The 17007-nt window shown below is 38.7% G+C and overlaps 1 protein-coding gene across 1 annotated transcript in view; it reads right to left on the reverse strand.

Moving 5' to 3' along the window:
• Nucleotides 1-7675: 7675 nt before the first annotated feature.
• Nucleotides 7676-17007, reverse strand: part of LOC131883614 (uncharacterized) — a 15170-nt gene continuing 5838 nt past the window's right edge. The window contains exon 2 of the mRNA XM_059231128.1: nt 7676-8635. Coding sequence (XP_059087111.1) covers nt 7953-8635 — 683 coding nt within the window. The 3' untranslated portion in view covers nt 7676-7952. The remainder of the gene's footprint in view (nt 8636-17007) is intronic.

Raw genomic sequence — 17007 nt, forward strand, 5'->3', positions numbered from 1 at the left:
CCAGACGATTGAGGTGTGCTTCTCCACTCACGTAATGCCGTGAATAATGATTGCCACTTGGAAGATTCTGCAACGAGATATTTCATTGCTTTGCTTTAACCCCCGCTTCAGCGTGTCCATTAGATTGTGGATTGTATGGCAACGAAGTTTGATGCTCTATCTTCATCTCTTGGCAAAACTCGTCGAAAGATGAACGAAACTGCGGCCCATTGTCAGTTCTGATGGAGCATGGAATGCCCCAATCAATGAACCAATTAGAGAGAATGTTAGTGATGGTATTGGTGTCTAATTTTTTTTTAGTTTTGAAATGCATGGCCATTCACTATATCGATCCACAAGAACCAAATAATATTTTCCCTTCTCCTCGAATAGATCCACTGAGACATCTTGAAATGGATATTGAGAGCTGGATTGTTGCAGAGGGGTAAAAGGTTGTGATGGCAGAAAACGTGGAAGAGCAGGATCCGATGCTGGTCATCGAATGATATTTCGTTCCATATATATGAGAACATTTTTGTAGGGTATTCGGGAGGCAAGGTGTCAATTTTGGGCTTCGAATTGAACATATGAATGATAGCTTGATATTCTGGATCTTTTTGGGCGGCAATGGTGAGTTCTTGGAAAGATATGTCACGTGAATCACACACTGATGAAAGGGAACATTGAAGAATATCAATTTCCTCCCCTGATTCGTTGGAGAGTGGAGCGCGAGAGAGTGTGTCCGCAATTAAGTGTGTTTTTCCACTCACCCAAGTAATGTTGAAAGTGTAGTATGAAAGTTTTAAAAGTATTCTTTGCAATCAAGGATTTTCAATGGCGTTAATATTCTTGCCATTGAGGATGCCCCAGAGTGGCTTGTGGTCAGTAATGACTTCGCATTGTATGCCATGTAAATAGAGATGACATTTGGAAATTGACCATTGGATAGCAAGGGCTTCCAGTTCCACCACAGCGCATCTTGTTTCGGCTTCGGTGAGAAAGCGTGATCCGCATTTAATTAGTCGATAATGACCGTCATGTTTTTGTACGAGAGCATATCCTAATCCTTTAAGTCGGGAGGATTAGGCGGAATAGAATGAGATATATTGGATGGGGTGGGGAATGGGTGAAGGGGTCGACGAACAAATCGGTTAAGAATTGTGTAATCTGTAACCACTCAAACCGATCCATCAGGTTTCGGCAGAAACATTGCAAGGCTGGTCCATTCTGTCGGTTCCAGGAGTGGCTCTATGATTTCAGAGCGTAACAAATTTTGCACTTCGTCTTTGGATTGTCCTCGTATGGCATAAGGAATTGGTCGACTAGTAAGAACTTTAGTAGGAGTGATCTTAATATCCTCGGGCAGATGTATTATCATTGGAGGGCAATTCATTGGACGAAGTCCTTGCTCGCAATTGAAAACGTCCTGAAACTCGTTGATAACTTTATCCACCATACACACTTGGTCTTCGTGGGTTTGAACCAGCTTGATAGATGTATCTTTATCTTTCAACAGAATTGGAAACGTTGACGGAATCATGTCAAGATAAAAGCATTGTATCGCTACAACTTGAGGTTACAAATGCTTGAACATTGGAAGTGTATTTGCCGAGATAGGTGATGCGCAAATGAACGGAACCATGACACTCAAGTTTTGATCCATTTGCTGCTGAAACTTTTGGGATATTGGATTCATCAATTGGTACCTTATAGATTCTAACAAGATCCAGCGAGATGATTGTTTGGGTTGCTCCAGTTTCAGGTATTGCCCGCATTTTAAATGGAATACCAAGGGAGTGAATTGTAACCTTGGCAAAGGACGTGGAATTGACGGACAAATCATGTGTGTAGTTCAAATAGACGGAATGGGTAAGAACCGAAGAATTACATGTTGTCTCGCTGATTGAATTTGAACCCTTGGTAAGAACTAACCTGGATCGGGCTTTGTCTTAACATAATTTGCTGAAGCATGCACTTTGGTAAAGTGCCCAAAACCAAGCAATTCTTCGAGCAGGACACTCCTATCGAGAAAGATTATCGCTGGCTTGTCCACAGCCGAAGCATTTGGGTTGTGTGTATTGCATGCTCATTGAAGGCTTTTTAAAATGGTTCTGCTTGATGTTCTTGTTCCCACATGCCCTAATCTTTTTCCTTTGCTTGTATTCTGATATTCTGGGAATGGAATGTTCTGGGGTTAAAGCAGTCTTGACAACATTTGCAGGTTCCCACTTGTAAGCAACCTTGACGAAGTCGTCTTTTTTGATGTTATCTTGGCGAAGAAATTCAGAGCAGAGGCTTTCGTTGCTAGTGCCGGTGACAAATCTGAGCGCGTACAAATCATATGATGTTATAGATTCCAGCTCTGCTTCTTGACCTTCCAATTGTAAATGAGGGTACCAGTCAGAAAACTTTTCGTCACCCTTTTGATTGCATCGAAAGAAAGAATATCGACGCTTCAATAGGGGTACATTTTGTAGAAATATGTCCCTCATCAAATCAATGCAACCCCCGGGCATTATGACTTTGGTGTCCGGGCTTAGTTTCAAAGTCAAAGCCTGTTGAAGTTTAGTTCCAAGCAACACTTGATATAGCTCTGTTGCTCAGTAATTGGGAGAGTGGACATGTTGTTGGAAGTGTAGTAAAGAATGAATCCTGTGCTCCAAGCCCGAAATTCTGGGACTGGGGAAGTCATCTGGGTTGCGGGTCCATCCAGGGTCACGGGTCATCCAAGGAACACGGGGCCATCCCAGGAACAGGGGGCCATCCAAGGGTCGAGGGGCCATCCCAAGGTCACGGCGCCAACCGGGCAGATCACGGTGCCATCCGGATTACGAGCACAAGCCATCTGGGTCACGGGTCTTTGGCCATTGCCTCCATGCTCCATTCCTCTCCACGGGGAGAGCCACATAAGAGGCTACCGTCAGACTGCCGACTGCGCCATGTTGTGTAAGCTTCGTGACTGTTTATTGCTGACTAATACACATTTATATACATGGTTAGATTAAACATTTACAATAAGAGAGCATGAGCAACATGCTCATCACCGGGGTATCACAGTGAACAACATAGCTACAAATAAAAAGTAGTTTGACCAGTAATTCATTGATCAGTGAAGATCATCACACAAGTAATGAGTAAAAATCACCTAACCTTTGGTTTGATATAGGTTATCACGGTTATCACCCATACAGCACATAGACCAATGCACTATCCATATATATACTGTATGTATAGATATGCAAATGAGGTAAAGATTGTGTATGGAAGGCATATTGCATTACATGATCCAAAAAGTAAACATAAAATGGCACGGAAAAACTAGTGAGCATGGTACAGATAAGAATCTCACACTTTTCACTATATTATCTTTCTGTTAAATTTTAGTGTTGCTTACCATGCTTTTTCTCAAAATCTACCTTTTCCAATGTCCTTTCATAAGATGTAACCAAATGAGGCAATCATCCAAAGAAAGAATTGTTCTTTTTAAAGAATCTTTATATATAAATGATTTACCCTAGAATTGTTTGCTGATCTTTTTGGCCAACATGATTAGAAACAAATGACATTGTACTTGTCTTCATTAACCAAGACATTGAACCACATGTAGATACTTATTATTGCCTCCATTTTATACTCTAACAAGAGGTTTTTATTTAAGAATAATAGATAGATGTGGTTTACTTAAGATAAACAACAGATGTAATGACTTGAAAAAATTATCATTGTCGTTTCACACAAATTGTAGAAATGCATTAGATATATAAGTTGTAAAAACATCTTGGCCAAGCTGTGATATCTGAGTCGTGATCAAATATTTTTGTAGTATTTTAGAGTTGGGACCTTGGAGCAGGAAAAGAGGAAGACGTCACCATCAGATTTTGAAAGGTCGCTCGCACTTTTGAGGCTTAATAGTTCTTTTTCAAGGGATTAAATTGGAGTTCCAATTCATTTACTTAAGAAAAAATGGTCCATGTAGCATTGCATTTTAATACACTGCCAACAGTTTAACTCATTGACATGCTGAAAAAATTCGTTTTAGCCTAACAAGCTGGTTTAGGAGTTAAATTTCCTACATTAGAATTTTCCATTTTTACAAAAGGCTTTTTGAAAGCTTAGAAAAGTTTTTGTCAAATTTTGCGCATTGAATCTTGTTTTTTAGCACCTCTACTGTAAGTGGTATAACAGCTGTTTAAAATAAGCAAACAAATATGCGCTAAAACCTGTATTGAAAAGTAGCCCAGTGACCTTCCAAAGTTTGTGCTGAGATCATCAGACAGCTCCAGTTCATTTATTTATGCAAGAAATGGTCCATGTAGCATTACATTTTAGTGCACTGACAGAGTTTCACTCACTAACATGGAGCACAACTTAAAGGAATCAATGTAGCTGAGACCCATCTAGAATCTACTGATGTGATCAATCTGCCTGCGCCTCAAACTTTCAAACCAGTACTGCCAAGTTTGATCGAAGCAAGATTTTTTTTGGTCAGAAAATGTACGTTCCTCTGACCTAAAAAATCCAGCTTGGATCAAACTTGGCAGTTCTGGTTTGAAAGCTTGAGACGCAGGCAGATTGATCACATCACAACTAGAAACTTGAACTAAATACCTCAGCTGCCCCACTCCACTATGTAAACGGGGACGTAAAGGCAAGCTTTAGCAAGTTTGTTTGTTTGCTGGTACCAGCGCTTCCCTAATTGTCCGAATACTAGGGATCACAGAGTTAACAGAGTCGTCTTTATCGCTCAGCCTCGGCCACATTTTGCGAGGATAACTGACTTGTCCGAGGTGCTATTTTCGTACAGCTGGCTCTGGTCGAAAAGAACGAGGTTCTGCCCAAACAACGCAAATTGCTCTAGGAATTAGTTATCACTTCTTCATGGTCTCATGTTTGGCGCTTCAGTGCTGAAATTATTCAGGTCTATTGCGGACTAGATTATGCATTGAAAAAGAACTTCCCACTGGTCCTCATAATCACCACACATTGTAAACAAGAATGAGAGGTTGCACATTATCTTGCTGAAACTTGAGGAGCATACTTGTAAGAACGGACCTGTTGTTACTTCTCCTTCTTCTTCTCTGTTCATGTGCTCAGTAATGCCTCATACTCGTTCACGTACTCTTCTTGGACCATCAAACATGATAAGCTTTATCATTATGTTGGATACAAGCACCAAGTGCTTTTTGTAAATTACGTTTTTCGCGAAACGTCAGCAAGCTACTCCGATCTAGAGTTAACTCAAGTCAATATTGCAAGGTGATTCAACCATTATTTGGTAACAAATTTATTGATCAAACCAGCTGCACGTTTTGTCCTGCAAATTGAGCAGTAAATCGGATCTATATAAATCTGTGCTATAGATGGGATCAAACCAAATTTCAAATTCGAGTTTTTTTTACGGACTTCCTTACCGCTGCTGGGATTGGAATCCCAGCAGTTCAAGACGAGAAATTTATTCATTTATGTATTTATATATGAGGAATATATGTACATATAAGTTGTGAGGAAACTTAGAAAGTGAAAGCACCAATCGATTCCATCGTAACTTAAAAAGTTAAGTCTGAGCGAAAAGCAACCCTGATTTGACGGAAGAAAAACCAGGGTTACTTTATGAGGCTAACTAACGGGTTTCCGACATTCCACCAGTAATGTCATATGCCATTGAAAATGAAAATTGGCAGCCCAAGTCGTAACCTCCCCTGACTATTTATTTGATCCCCCCATTAGTTTTAAATTCCCGTTGTAAAAGATGCCCCCTCAAGTGTTATTCCTATTATACACATTTCAATCATTTGAAAAACTGCAAGTGAAAGAGGACTGTCAATTCAAATTGATGAAACGACTTTGTTAAAAAGCACTTGGAATATGTCATTAAAAGGCTGGTTTTTTCCGAATCTCTTGACACAAGCAGTCTTGGTATTGCATTAGCAAGCACCTCAAAACGCTCGTTTCTTTATCAAGGCATCCAACTCAAGCCTGAAATTCTATGTTCAATCTTTAAGGAACATGTTGTCCGTTAGGGGAGCTTTAGAACATTGACGATTTGATCAACAAAGGAAACTGANTTCTAGGCACAAAGTTCATGAAAGTTGGCACAAATATACCACTTGAAAGTTACTTTTGCATAAACAATTCTCTCCCGTAATCCAAGGGCCTTTTAATAGGAAAAAGTTGGTGGTGCCCTACTGATTAAAGTTTCAAAGTTATGTAGAGTGAAAGTTCAAGCATTCAGTTACATGTTGTCCGTTAGGGGAGCTTTAGAACATTGACGATTTGATCAACAAAGGAAACTGAATGAAATATTTAGTACTTTCGAAATGGAAAATCTGAAGGACAAAGCATGTCTCGCATTGGCCACCACGAATAAATCAGATGGGTACCGATGGCAAAAAAAAACAGAAGAAGCATGTCACAAGACGATTCAAAATCCATCCAATGCCATTCAGAATTTCTGTTCCAAAGGTTCCAACTTCTTTGTCGATGAAGGTTCCTTCAATCCATTACCACCCAGTATCGTGTCACTAGTAGTTCTATTTAATGTCCCCAACATTGTGTTTGTGTTTATTACACAAGGTTAGATGAAACGCAAAAAACCGGCAACCCACGGTTTTCATGATCATCCATTACGATTTAGTCTTACAATATGTTATTTCGCATAATACCTGGTTGAAGAAGGAAAGGACTTATCCTAATGGCAATAAACGTTTATCATCATTTCCTCTCGACTAGATTATCATGACGCATTTTATAGAGCTTATATATCCTTACCATAACACATCCCCCATCTTGTCTGTTTACCAGAAAAGTCATTCTACTACTTGATCACTATGTTTCGTAACCTTGTGTTATCTCATGTCTGATATTGATAACTAGGGCGGGTAAAAACATGGCACTAAAAACGACCAAATATTTGAATTACATTGAATCGAAAAAGCTGCAAATATTTAAAAGATATTTATTATTGAAATGCATAAACATACAAGTAAGACTTCGCATTTCTGTTTTTGGAAATGTACATTTGCCTTTGAGTTTGGTCTGATAGTATTTTTTGCTTCATTTGCGTACTCAAGTTCTCGAGATGGAGAACAAATTATCACTCCACTGTGACTAGATTGTTAGCGTCCTCAGGATAGGATTGATTTGACCTAAGACGAAGCTAGTGAATCAAGCTTGCTAAATAGATCTTTGCACCAATCAATCAAAGTTCAACTTTTCCTCTTGTTTGAGGGTCACTTGGAGTTGTTTCCAGGAATACTCCTACGTCCTCCTTAAACGTAATAAAGTTACTAATATATAATATGGTTAAGTTAAAGGTAATCATAGTTACTCTACGTAGTTGGTATTGTACATGGATGGCCCAGCTGCAGTAAAAAAGCACAACAAAACTCATATTTATCCTTCTTTCTATTCTGTTGAATGGTCATCCCTCTCAATGAACCCGCCATATTTCTGCTGGAGGCAATGATGTTTTGAATTAGGTACCATATCACTTTAGAGTTGGCTCAAAAATCTACTAATTCACGTGTTTGGTTCCTTGAATCGCCAAAATATGCTAAAAATGTGCAAAATATTACCACCCGCTCTATTGACAACTAACAACAGAATGCATCATGAAAGTGGAATTCATTAATTACCTTCCAACGTGTATTCCAGTTTCAAAACCAGGTTGTTNATTCTGTTGAATGGTCATCCCTCTCAATGAACCCGCCATATTTCTGCTGGAGGCAATGATGTTTTGAATTAGGTACCATATCACTTTAGAGTTGGATCAAAAATCTACTAATTCACGTGTTTGGTTCCTTGAATCGCCAAAATATGCTAAAAATGTGCAAAATATTACCCATGGGATTGAAAACGTCTAAATATTTACGTTTTGAAAAAATGGCCAAAATTTTTTTTTTTTATTGAAATCAAATGTTTTTACCCGCTCTATTGACAACTAACAACAGAATGCATCATGAAAGTGGAATTCATTAATTACCTTCCAACGTGTATTCCAGTTTCAAAACCAGGTTGTTCCAACACGGATCCCACCGAGAACCATCAGGTCCCCAAACGAGCACAGGCAAAGCCAGCTTGGTCAAGAGGTTTGTACCAAAGGCCAATTGGTTCAAGTAAAGCCAATTCTGAAACGTGGACCGGAAATCCGTCCCAGGATCCACCCACCATTCCTCCCAATTTTGCAAAACAGACCCGGACCTGAGTTGCGGGTAATAATCCAATTTTTGAGTCGCTTCCTTGCGTATCTGGCTTTTTTTCGCAAGGCCATGGCTCCACGTGGTGAATGGTCCTTTATAATGGAGAGCAATGGGCGCCATCAACATCATTTGGGGTCCATTTTTGAGGCACTCGTTGTCGATGGTTCCGTTTGAGGGTGAGGGAGCAGCACAACATTGATTGTTAAAATGAGCGGTTTCGAGACGGAAATCGGATGTTCGAAGGGCGTTTTGGTCGCGCAAGCTGAAGTAGGTGATCATCACGTTATCTTGGCAGAGATTCAATTTGGAGTGAAGACCAGAACAATATTTGTTGTCTGGCCAACGGGTAAGATTCAGTACGGGAGAAATCTTAATGATACCCAAACCTTCAGTGGTCCATTGGGTTGGTCCAAGAAGAGCGAACATGATCCATGTCCATAAGCAGGCCCCGCGTAACCCTAGAACGGAAATTAATATAGATCGGTCAACACAAATAGGAAGAGAACCCCTTCAAAGAAACAAACTTGTTCTAGTGCTTAAATAATTGATCAGAACATGGACTCCCTAATTTTCAACTGTCATCATATCACGCAACAGTAGCCAAATTAGGCTTGCATTGGAATGAGTATTGATTGGATATAATCAAGGTTTTATAAAAGATCACCTAACCCACTTGATGAGAGCGGCCAAATTCCACCTTTAGCTTGTAGATAAAAAGCGTTCAATGACCAAAATCACTGTAATCTTCATGACGACACGCAAGCTTTTTAGAGACTTATTCGTATCGACCAGAGAAGGAGAGTTCCAAAGTGCCAACTGAAGGTCAAGGAGAAACCCTTCATTTAGCATCGATGTTTCACCTGCTACTTTATTTTGGAGAAAAGAATGAAAAGTTAAAAAAGGAACCTCTTGGTTTGAAATTCTCCCCAAATTTCCTCCCTAGCGAAAATTTCCATCCATATTACACAAAACTATCTGACCCTTTGAATTGCAGATTAGATCCCGATAGAAAGAATGTTTGTGGCATATTCAGTTCCCTGGTTAATCAAGCACGAAACCATTTAATCTCTGTTGGACCTCAAACAAATGACCACTCGTCTCTGAAAGATTGCTTTCTAATAATGATCAAGGAATTCTTCTGTTTGCTCATTTGTCATTCTAACATGAGTTCCTTTATAATTCTTGCAGACCCCATGAACTGTCATTGTTGTTGTCATTATATTGCTAGAGCGCTGGAGAACTCTACTCTATTTTCGGAAACATGGCCTATTTCTGAACCAATGTCTAGAATGTGATGACTGACGACTAGGCAGGAGCAAAAGCATCAAACGGAATACCAGTTTTCAGCATTTCCCCTCACTTGATCCCAATCAAGATTCCATCCCGGGCACACAAGAACCCATCATTAAAGGTTCCAGAACTGGACAGCCCATCAACAAGGCCTACCTGGCTCACAAAGCCCACTGCATTGTTCTGAGCATCCACATGGCTCAGACGGCCCAATACTGACTTCCGGGTACATGGGCCCACCCTTCAGATGTTCTGGCTCACAGGCCCCCCATTCGTTATTTCTTGCCCACAGTCACACGATTTGGTTTTGCAAAATATTAGTATATTTCTTTTTCAAATTTGCCATTGGTGATTAACTTCTCTTGATTAACTTTGGCCAAACATAACAAATTTTGCAAACAATAAAGTTAACTTTGTTTCAAGTTGACGAAAGAACCCGTTTAGTTAACATGCCCCAAACTGGTGCCATGCAATGTAATAAAAATAATGTTATTTCTTCAGAGGGGGTGTCAGAATTTATCAAGCCTCTCAATCTTATGTTCATGCACGGACGTCTAAAAACATGGACTGCGAACGAGCTTCCCGCCAAATTGGATGTTTCACTAACATTTGAACATTTGGGCTCAAAATCAAGAAAATGCTTTAAATTTAAAAAGAAAAAGCAATAAATGATCGATCAGCACCTAGTATTGACTTCAGGCCGTAAGAACAATTTAGAAAGCAACGAAAGCAACGCAAATGGCAGTTAACCGAAACAGTGTCAATTTGGTGCACTCAAGGAAATCCGCATTCCAATGCATTGTTATTTGGCATTACTTGTACTCCAGTTAAGTTCATTGGACATGTGTTTTGACAATCAAACAAGTAAATTAGCATCAGCCCAATAACTTTACAAGACCATTGATTTTTGCTGACACTTTCAGGGATGAGCCTTGTCGGCAAATGAAGCCAGCCATCACATTTTCAAATTATTCCAATAGGCAATGATATTGTCCAGTATCAGATTAGTTTTGTCTGTGGGTGCTATAAGCATTCAAAGTATTGTTTAGAAAGGTTGGGAAGTAAATCGATATGGGGATCTCTCTTTCACTTAGACATTGCACTAGCCACATCTCCTCACTAAAGATGTGCCCTTCAATTGGCCGGAATTGAACCCAGGGCATCTGAGGAGAGGGCTTTTTACCTGGTTTTTTACAGACACTCGACCACAATGTTTCAATTTCTAGCAAAAAATGCTTTATTTGTTTTTTGGCGTCTCTGTAATAATTTTCCAAGACGGAGGCAAAAAGGCAACGAGCGTTTTGATGTACTGTACATATAATATTCAGACACGGCCCACGAAACAATCTAACTTCAAATTTGCGTCTTTCACGTGTCAAGTCTCAAAGAATAGAATTTAGGCTCTTTCAATATTAGCTTTGTCATTTGTCCTGTATGCTCTTCTCCTGAGAAGTATGTAACTTTTGAAGTTTTGTAGTCAAATGACGAGTGTTTCAAAGCATGTTGTTTTGGATAACAGTATACAATTTGTACTGGTAAAATAAAGCCATTTATATTCTGTCCCAGTATGTGACAAGAGTTGGACCATGTGTATGAAATGTGCCTCTATTATATACGTAAAATAGAACGTAAAATCCAATCCCGATTAGGCAAGCCCCAACTCAAGTATAGTTTGTATTGAAACAATTCACCAATAAAATTATTTGAACTTTGATCTTTGCCAAAAAGCAAAGTTTTCACGTTACAGTGTTTGGAGGTCGTTTGCAACAATCTCAGGGGCTCCCCCATAGATTTCATCCGTTTTCAATTAGAAGACGAACATTGGCAAAGAAACTGACAAGACAAGAGACGACCTATCGTGAGGACTCCACTACAAACTGTGGGCTGGAAGACAACCAGATGAATGTCATAATTCAAGTTCCTAATCAAAAGGACCAAAATGGATTACCCAAACAATTATCGCCTGAATCTGTCAGTTTTTTTCATCTAATTTCATAAGGGTCTTAGTTACATAAGTTAGCCCTAAACTCGTACTGTTCATTAGTTGATTCTTGAAATGTCTTAAAGGGTTGGAACTCGTTTTGATTCATACTGTCTCTTTTTGACGGGGTGAAGTAAGGAGACCTTAACTGGAGGAGAAAACACTATTTAAAGTGAATGCTTTGTATAAGGGCTCAAGTACCATTTTTTTAAAACCTAGATTCTTTGTTCATATTGTGTCTTTGGGTGGTATAAACAATAACCAGTTGCCACGAGAACAACACGAGAACCTAGTTAAAACCTTAAACATGACCGATTCGGAAAGTTTTCTTTTAAACCAATTTTCACTTTTGTCGGCATTTTCGTGGCAAAAGAATGTTTAGGGCTGTTGAGATTACTATCCTTATTTTTTGTATTTGCTTAATTTTTTAGAGACAATTGCATCACTGTCGTCAAATTGACAAAACAACAGATCATTGAAATACGGCAATTTTGGCCGAGAATCGTCATCACCAAGGCTTCACCTAATGTTAAGGCCAAGTTTTTAAAAGGCTTTAAAAACGGGGTGAGTCCACTTTCAAGACTTTGACCACTACCTTAAAAACATACTGCATAATATGTGAGAAATCTTAACAAGTAAATGTTTCAATTTAAGGTTCAACAACCATAAGTATGGTTTTTCCCGTGACTGCGTGACCTAGAGCAGCAAAAAAAATATCATTCTTTTAAATGACCTGAATCGAATCACACGAACTTCTGAGCATCCAGCTCAGTCAAGAAAAGAATGATTGTCGCTCACCAAGCGATACCAAAGACATTCTGCTATTCTTGTATTACATTCTTTGTTGTTCTAGTTCACACGACCCATTTTGATGACTGTCCGAACTTAATTTGGTACAACCTGTTGGATTTGGCATCAGAGAAGGCAAACGCTTTCTTATCATTACATACAATGAAAGGGTCTAAACGAGAACAAAAAACAGGAGCAGGGTTAGGATACATTCTACATTTATGAACGTGACCAAACAAAATAAGCTTCACTCAGTGTAACTGTCTCGTACCATTTCGTGCTATGGCCCTATCCATGATGAAAATATACATGATAAAGACATTAAATATACCAAAGAGCCAAGGAGAGAGTTCCTGGCCGTTGATACTAAACAACGATAACCCTTTTAAAATTATTTTTAAAATTAAAAGCTATGCTTGAGAGATCAAGACACTTGTCTCTTCTCTGATATGAAATTGTTGCATTCATCTCAGCATCGTTAGCAGCATTGAGACAGGTTGGTGCCCCACTTCAAGGTCGTTATTAGCCATTTATATGCCCTAAATCTCGTGAACACGTGACTGTACAAATTGAAACTCTTGCCATACAAGTGGAACACCAAGAAAATTTAGAGTCAGCGGAAAGCTTGAGAGTCACTCGTTTGCGACTTGTGAAAAGAACAACGCATCATTTAAAAAAAAATCTCGCTTTCAATTATAGTGACTATATATCACTTCACTTACTCAGCCAAATATCCTTACATTTTCCCCCGTTTTTTAAATCAAGAATGGTAATTTTGAAAATTCGGATATTTTGATCCATCTTTCACCACATGTGAGAGCCCAACAAAAATGTATTTTTAAAGCTTTAATTTTTAAGCTTTATTGCGAGATCGTTTCTCATCGGAACAGTATTTTTTTATGTTTCATTCTGGGTTCCAGGAGTATAAAGCAATAAAAAGTACATAATGTTAAGCAAGTGATTAATTCTGAAATCTACCAGGTTCTGTAGGGATTGCACACGAAAAGTAAAATACGGAGTCCGTTTCCGACCATGCCAATGTCTAAATCATCATAAGGAGAAGAAAACGTCGAATTTGCTTGACCCTCATTCGTCAATATTAATGTATTATTATTAATCTAAAATGTCATAATCGTAAGTTTTCTTCAAAACACAAATTACGTACTTAAAACAACTATTAAATACATGTGCATGAAAAGTTAGATCTCGGCTATCCGGCAGTATGGTCCATTCGGTCAAAATAAAGTTATGAATACCCTCAACAATCTATATTATATCTTCTTTGCTTGTCTTTTGTTAATCTTGTTGCCTGTGTGTGGAAATTTGAGAGAAAAAAAAACCGATTTTTTGATTGAATTGAAATTACTTCCATGCTCCGGTGGAAAGATTCAGTGAACTTCAATTACAAAATCCCTTAAAGTAAAACATTGTCAAGATATAACTTGCGTTGACATGACAAGAAAGTAGAGAGTAAACGGATCAGATGGCTTCAAAAGTAGGGCGTATCAAGAGTGCACCAGTAATATCAATGTCATACGTCCACCTACATTTATTAGCGACTCCACCACCTCCATCTTTACTCTCGGTAGTTTCTTTTCCTTTAGTATCTAAGCCCTCGCATTTTGTTATCAACAATTTGTCATCCGATGTCTTCCCATGATCGATCAAAGAGTTAGTCTCATTCGTTTCTTGTAATTCATCAGCTTCTCAGCGTGCTGAGCGTCAGGTTTACTCTTTGGGCTGGAAATGGAACAAAGCTTGAATCTTAAAAGGCAAACGTTAATCCCACTTCAAACTCTAAACCAGCTTCAATGCGGTAGTACCAATGCAAAGCCAGATGAGCTCCTCTTAGGCTAGGGCTACTGACATCTTGTGATGGATGTACCAAGAAGGAATATTCTTGCTCCATATCACATATATTATTAATTGTTTCCTCATCCTTAAAATGAAGAGAGGTTCGCTCATTTCAGTGGCCAAAGCAACAACTCATGATGTACCAATATGCCACTATGAACCTCTCTTGCCCTTTGCTAAAACGGGATCTAATAAGGAGTAACAAGAAAGGAAAAATAGATACTATACTGACATGCTAGGGTTGTAGTGTAAACTTCAATGTTATCTGCATATGATTTTTTTTTCTGGGAATGAAGTGACCTCTAATATACGAGTATGCTCAGAAAAGTAAAAAAAAATGGCAGGAACTTTCCAAAAATATAAATGCTCCAATTTGATTCAAAGTGGATCAGACTATGTTCAATTCACATTTGTTTAGTTTGAACGAACATCAACTCACGAAACATCAATTGGAGTGTAGTCCTCTAAAATAATGGAACGTTCGATGATCATATCCAGTTGAAGGTGGGTAAAGCTTTTCGAAACGTTTAAGTCTAGACAGAGCATCACAATGCTAACTCTGTACAAGTCGATTGATCAACCACATCTTGAATTAGCTTCGCCTACTTGGGCTCCAATGAGTTCAGCAGGTTTGCAAAGGATCGAACAAGTCCAAAGATATTTCACTAGGAACATCACAATCACTTGAGTGTTCAGAGAAGGTACGAAAGGTATCTGATATTGTACGTTTTCAAAAGCATCCATGAGCTTTGTCCCAACCCAGGATTTAGGTTCAATTCTAGTGACCATAGAAGGTTAATTTGCGTTTTGAGAGCATCTTCAAGCCATCATGAATCCAGGCTAATTAGAGCAATGAAGTTCACCTCTCTTCTTTCCCAGGCTCCTTCGTGTTCAATTTGCTCGACGCCAACACTCGTAGAGAGTATGTAGATGTTGATCCAGCAACATCCTTGAAGTCAGACTTGAGACCTGAGGAGAGTTTTTAAAACGCTCGTACCTCTGAGTTAAGGCTTGGACGTTACCCAGAATGAGCATTTGCTCACCCCTTGACAAGTGTATTTTCATACCAGTTAACGTCCAAGCCCCTAACTCCGAGGTACCAGGTTTAAAAAACAGGCCTCTCACGGTTGATTTCTGCCGCGAATGAAAAAATTCAATATCATTTACATGCCTTCTTTATTTTCCTCTAGGTTTAAGATCTTGAAGCAAGAAAATGAAAAAAATAAAGATATTGTCATTTCAAATAAGTCTTGGCATGAATCCAAAATTGCTTTTGCTTTGTGGCAATTCCGATTTCTTATACTTTGCTGATTCTAAGTTAAAGTCTTGACCGAATTCAAACTTTTGGAAGAAAGCAGCATTTTCATCCCCAAATTCCTGTACAAAAGTGTCAGTGAGTGGGCTGAATAACACTGCATGACGTGAACAATTGATTGTGAGGTCTGATTCATTCCTTAAGGAACAAAGTGGTACTATTCATTTACCTAGAATACGATTTCTAGGCAGTGGATTGGTCAATGGTTAACTCGAACTGCCTCAAGCAGAGTTCTAAGTAAGTTTTTATAGCTTGTATCTTACTTTCAGGACACCGACAAAATCCTTAGGAGGAATGGAAATGATTTCCCTGAATCTCTGATCCCTTTCAGTCCAGTAAAACAGCCCATCATTTCTGGGAACCCTTATCAATCATATGATTTTGTAATGTGCCCTATGTTAGCAAGAAAGCAAGTCAGGAAAAGTTGATCGAAGTGAAGTGTCCTATTGATAAACCGAAGACTCAAACAAACATTTTGGTTGGCGAGCAACCATCGTGAAGCACATTTGATTCACAGAAACCAAGCCTTAGTTTTGAGATCATTGTGTAATTGATTTGTAATCTCCATTTTTGAAGGCTACAAGTTCCATCCAAATGTTGGACGGTTTCAACCTATACGTCGTTTTAATGCCAACTCCAACAAATATGATACAATCAAAATCCCGTTCAGCATGCAACGAGTTGGCAAATGATTTGCGGGTTTATTACTTAAGAGACAAAAACATCCATTCACAGGACTCAGTTTTATCATTAGATACACCTAGAACAAAACCCTTGCCAGTTGCTCTGGTTAGGGCTGCTTCCTTTAGGTAACTTAAATTGTTCCTCAATATATCTGTATTTTCAATAGTTGTATTGTATATTTGCCCATTTATCAGAGAGAGACTTTTAAAATCGAAACATTTGAGAGGATGAATGAAATGATGAAGTTCTATCTTTTTTGGATTTACTATTATCCTATCCTCATATCAACCCTTTCAAAAGTAGCTCCCTGTCCGTACATATTTTGGATTGCTCTTCAATACCTTTAACTTGCATGTTAAAAAAATGTTGTTCTTTTCAATTCAAGCAGCGCCTCGCTATTTGCTTTTTCCTTTTCTCTTGAAAAGTAAGTTAATCTTATGGAAGTAAACATGAAAGCACATTTTTTTTGGTTGCAGACAATTAACGTGATTTTTGGGCAAAATCTTGAATTTGTGAGGTTTTAGAATATTTCTTTTATTTCCAGGGGTGTTTTGCCGCTATATTGTTTCATAAAGTATTAGTCATTTGTTTTCGAAATTTCAATTACTACCAAATTTGGGCCTAAAGATACGGCACTTTTTAAATGGCCATTTCTCAATAACAGCATGGGCCTTGAGTTCATTTTTTGCCTTTTCTTGCTCCAACAGCCGAATCCTACGAGAAAATAAGGATGACATGGAAATGCCATTGAATGTTTTTATTCCGGACAGAAATCAACTGTGCTCTGTTTTTAAAGCTCGTACCATAGAAGAAGTAACATAGAAGAAGAAAAACCGAGTTTGTTGTGGTTTTTTAATGCAGCTGAATCGGTAACCAGTGGAGAGTGCAACTCTAGCTGATGGAAAGCAGCGCCTCTA

Source organism: Tigriopus californicus, chromosome 7 (genome assembly GCF_007210705.1).
Source record: "Tigriopus californicus strain San Diego chromosome 7, Tcal_SD_v2.1, whole genome shotgun sequence".
In the NCBI taxonomy this organism is placed as follows: Eukaryota; Metazoa; Arthropoda; class Copepoda; order Harpacticoida; family Harpacticidae; genus Tigriopus; species Tigriopus californicus.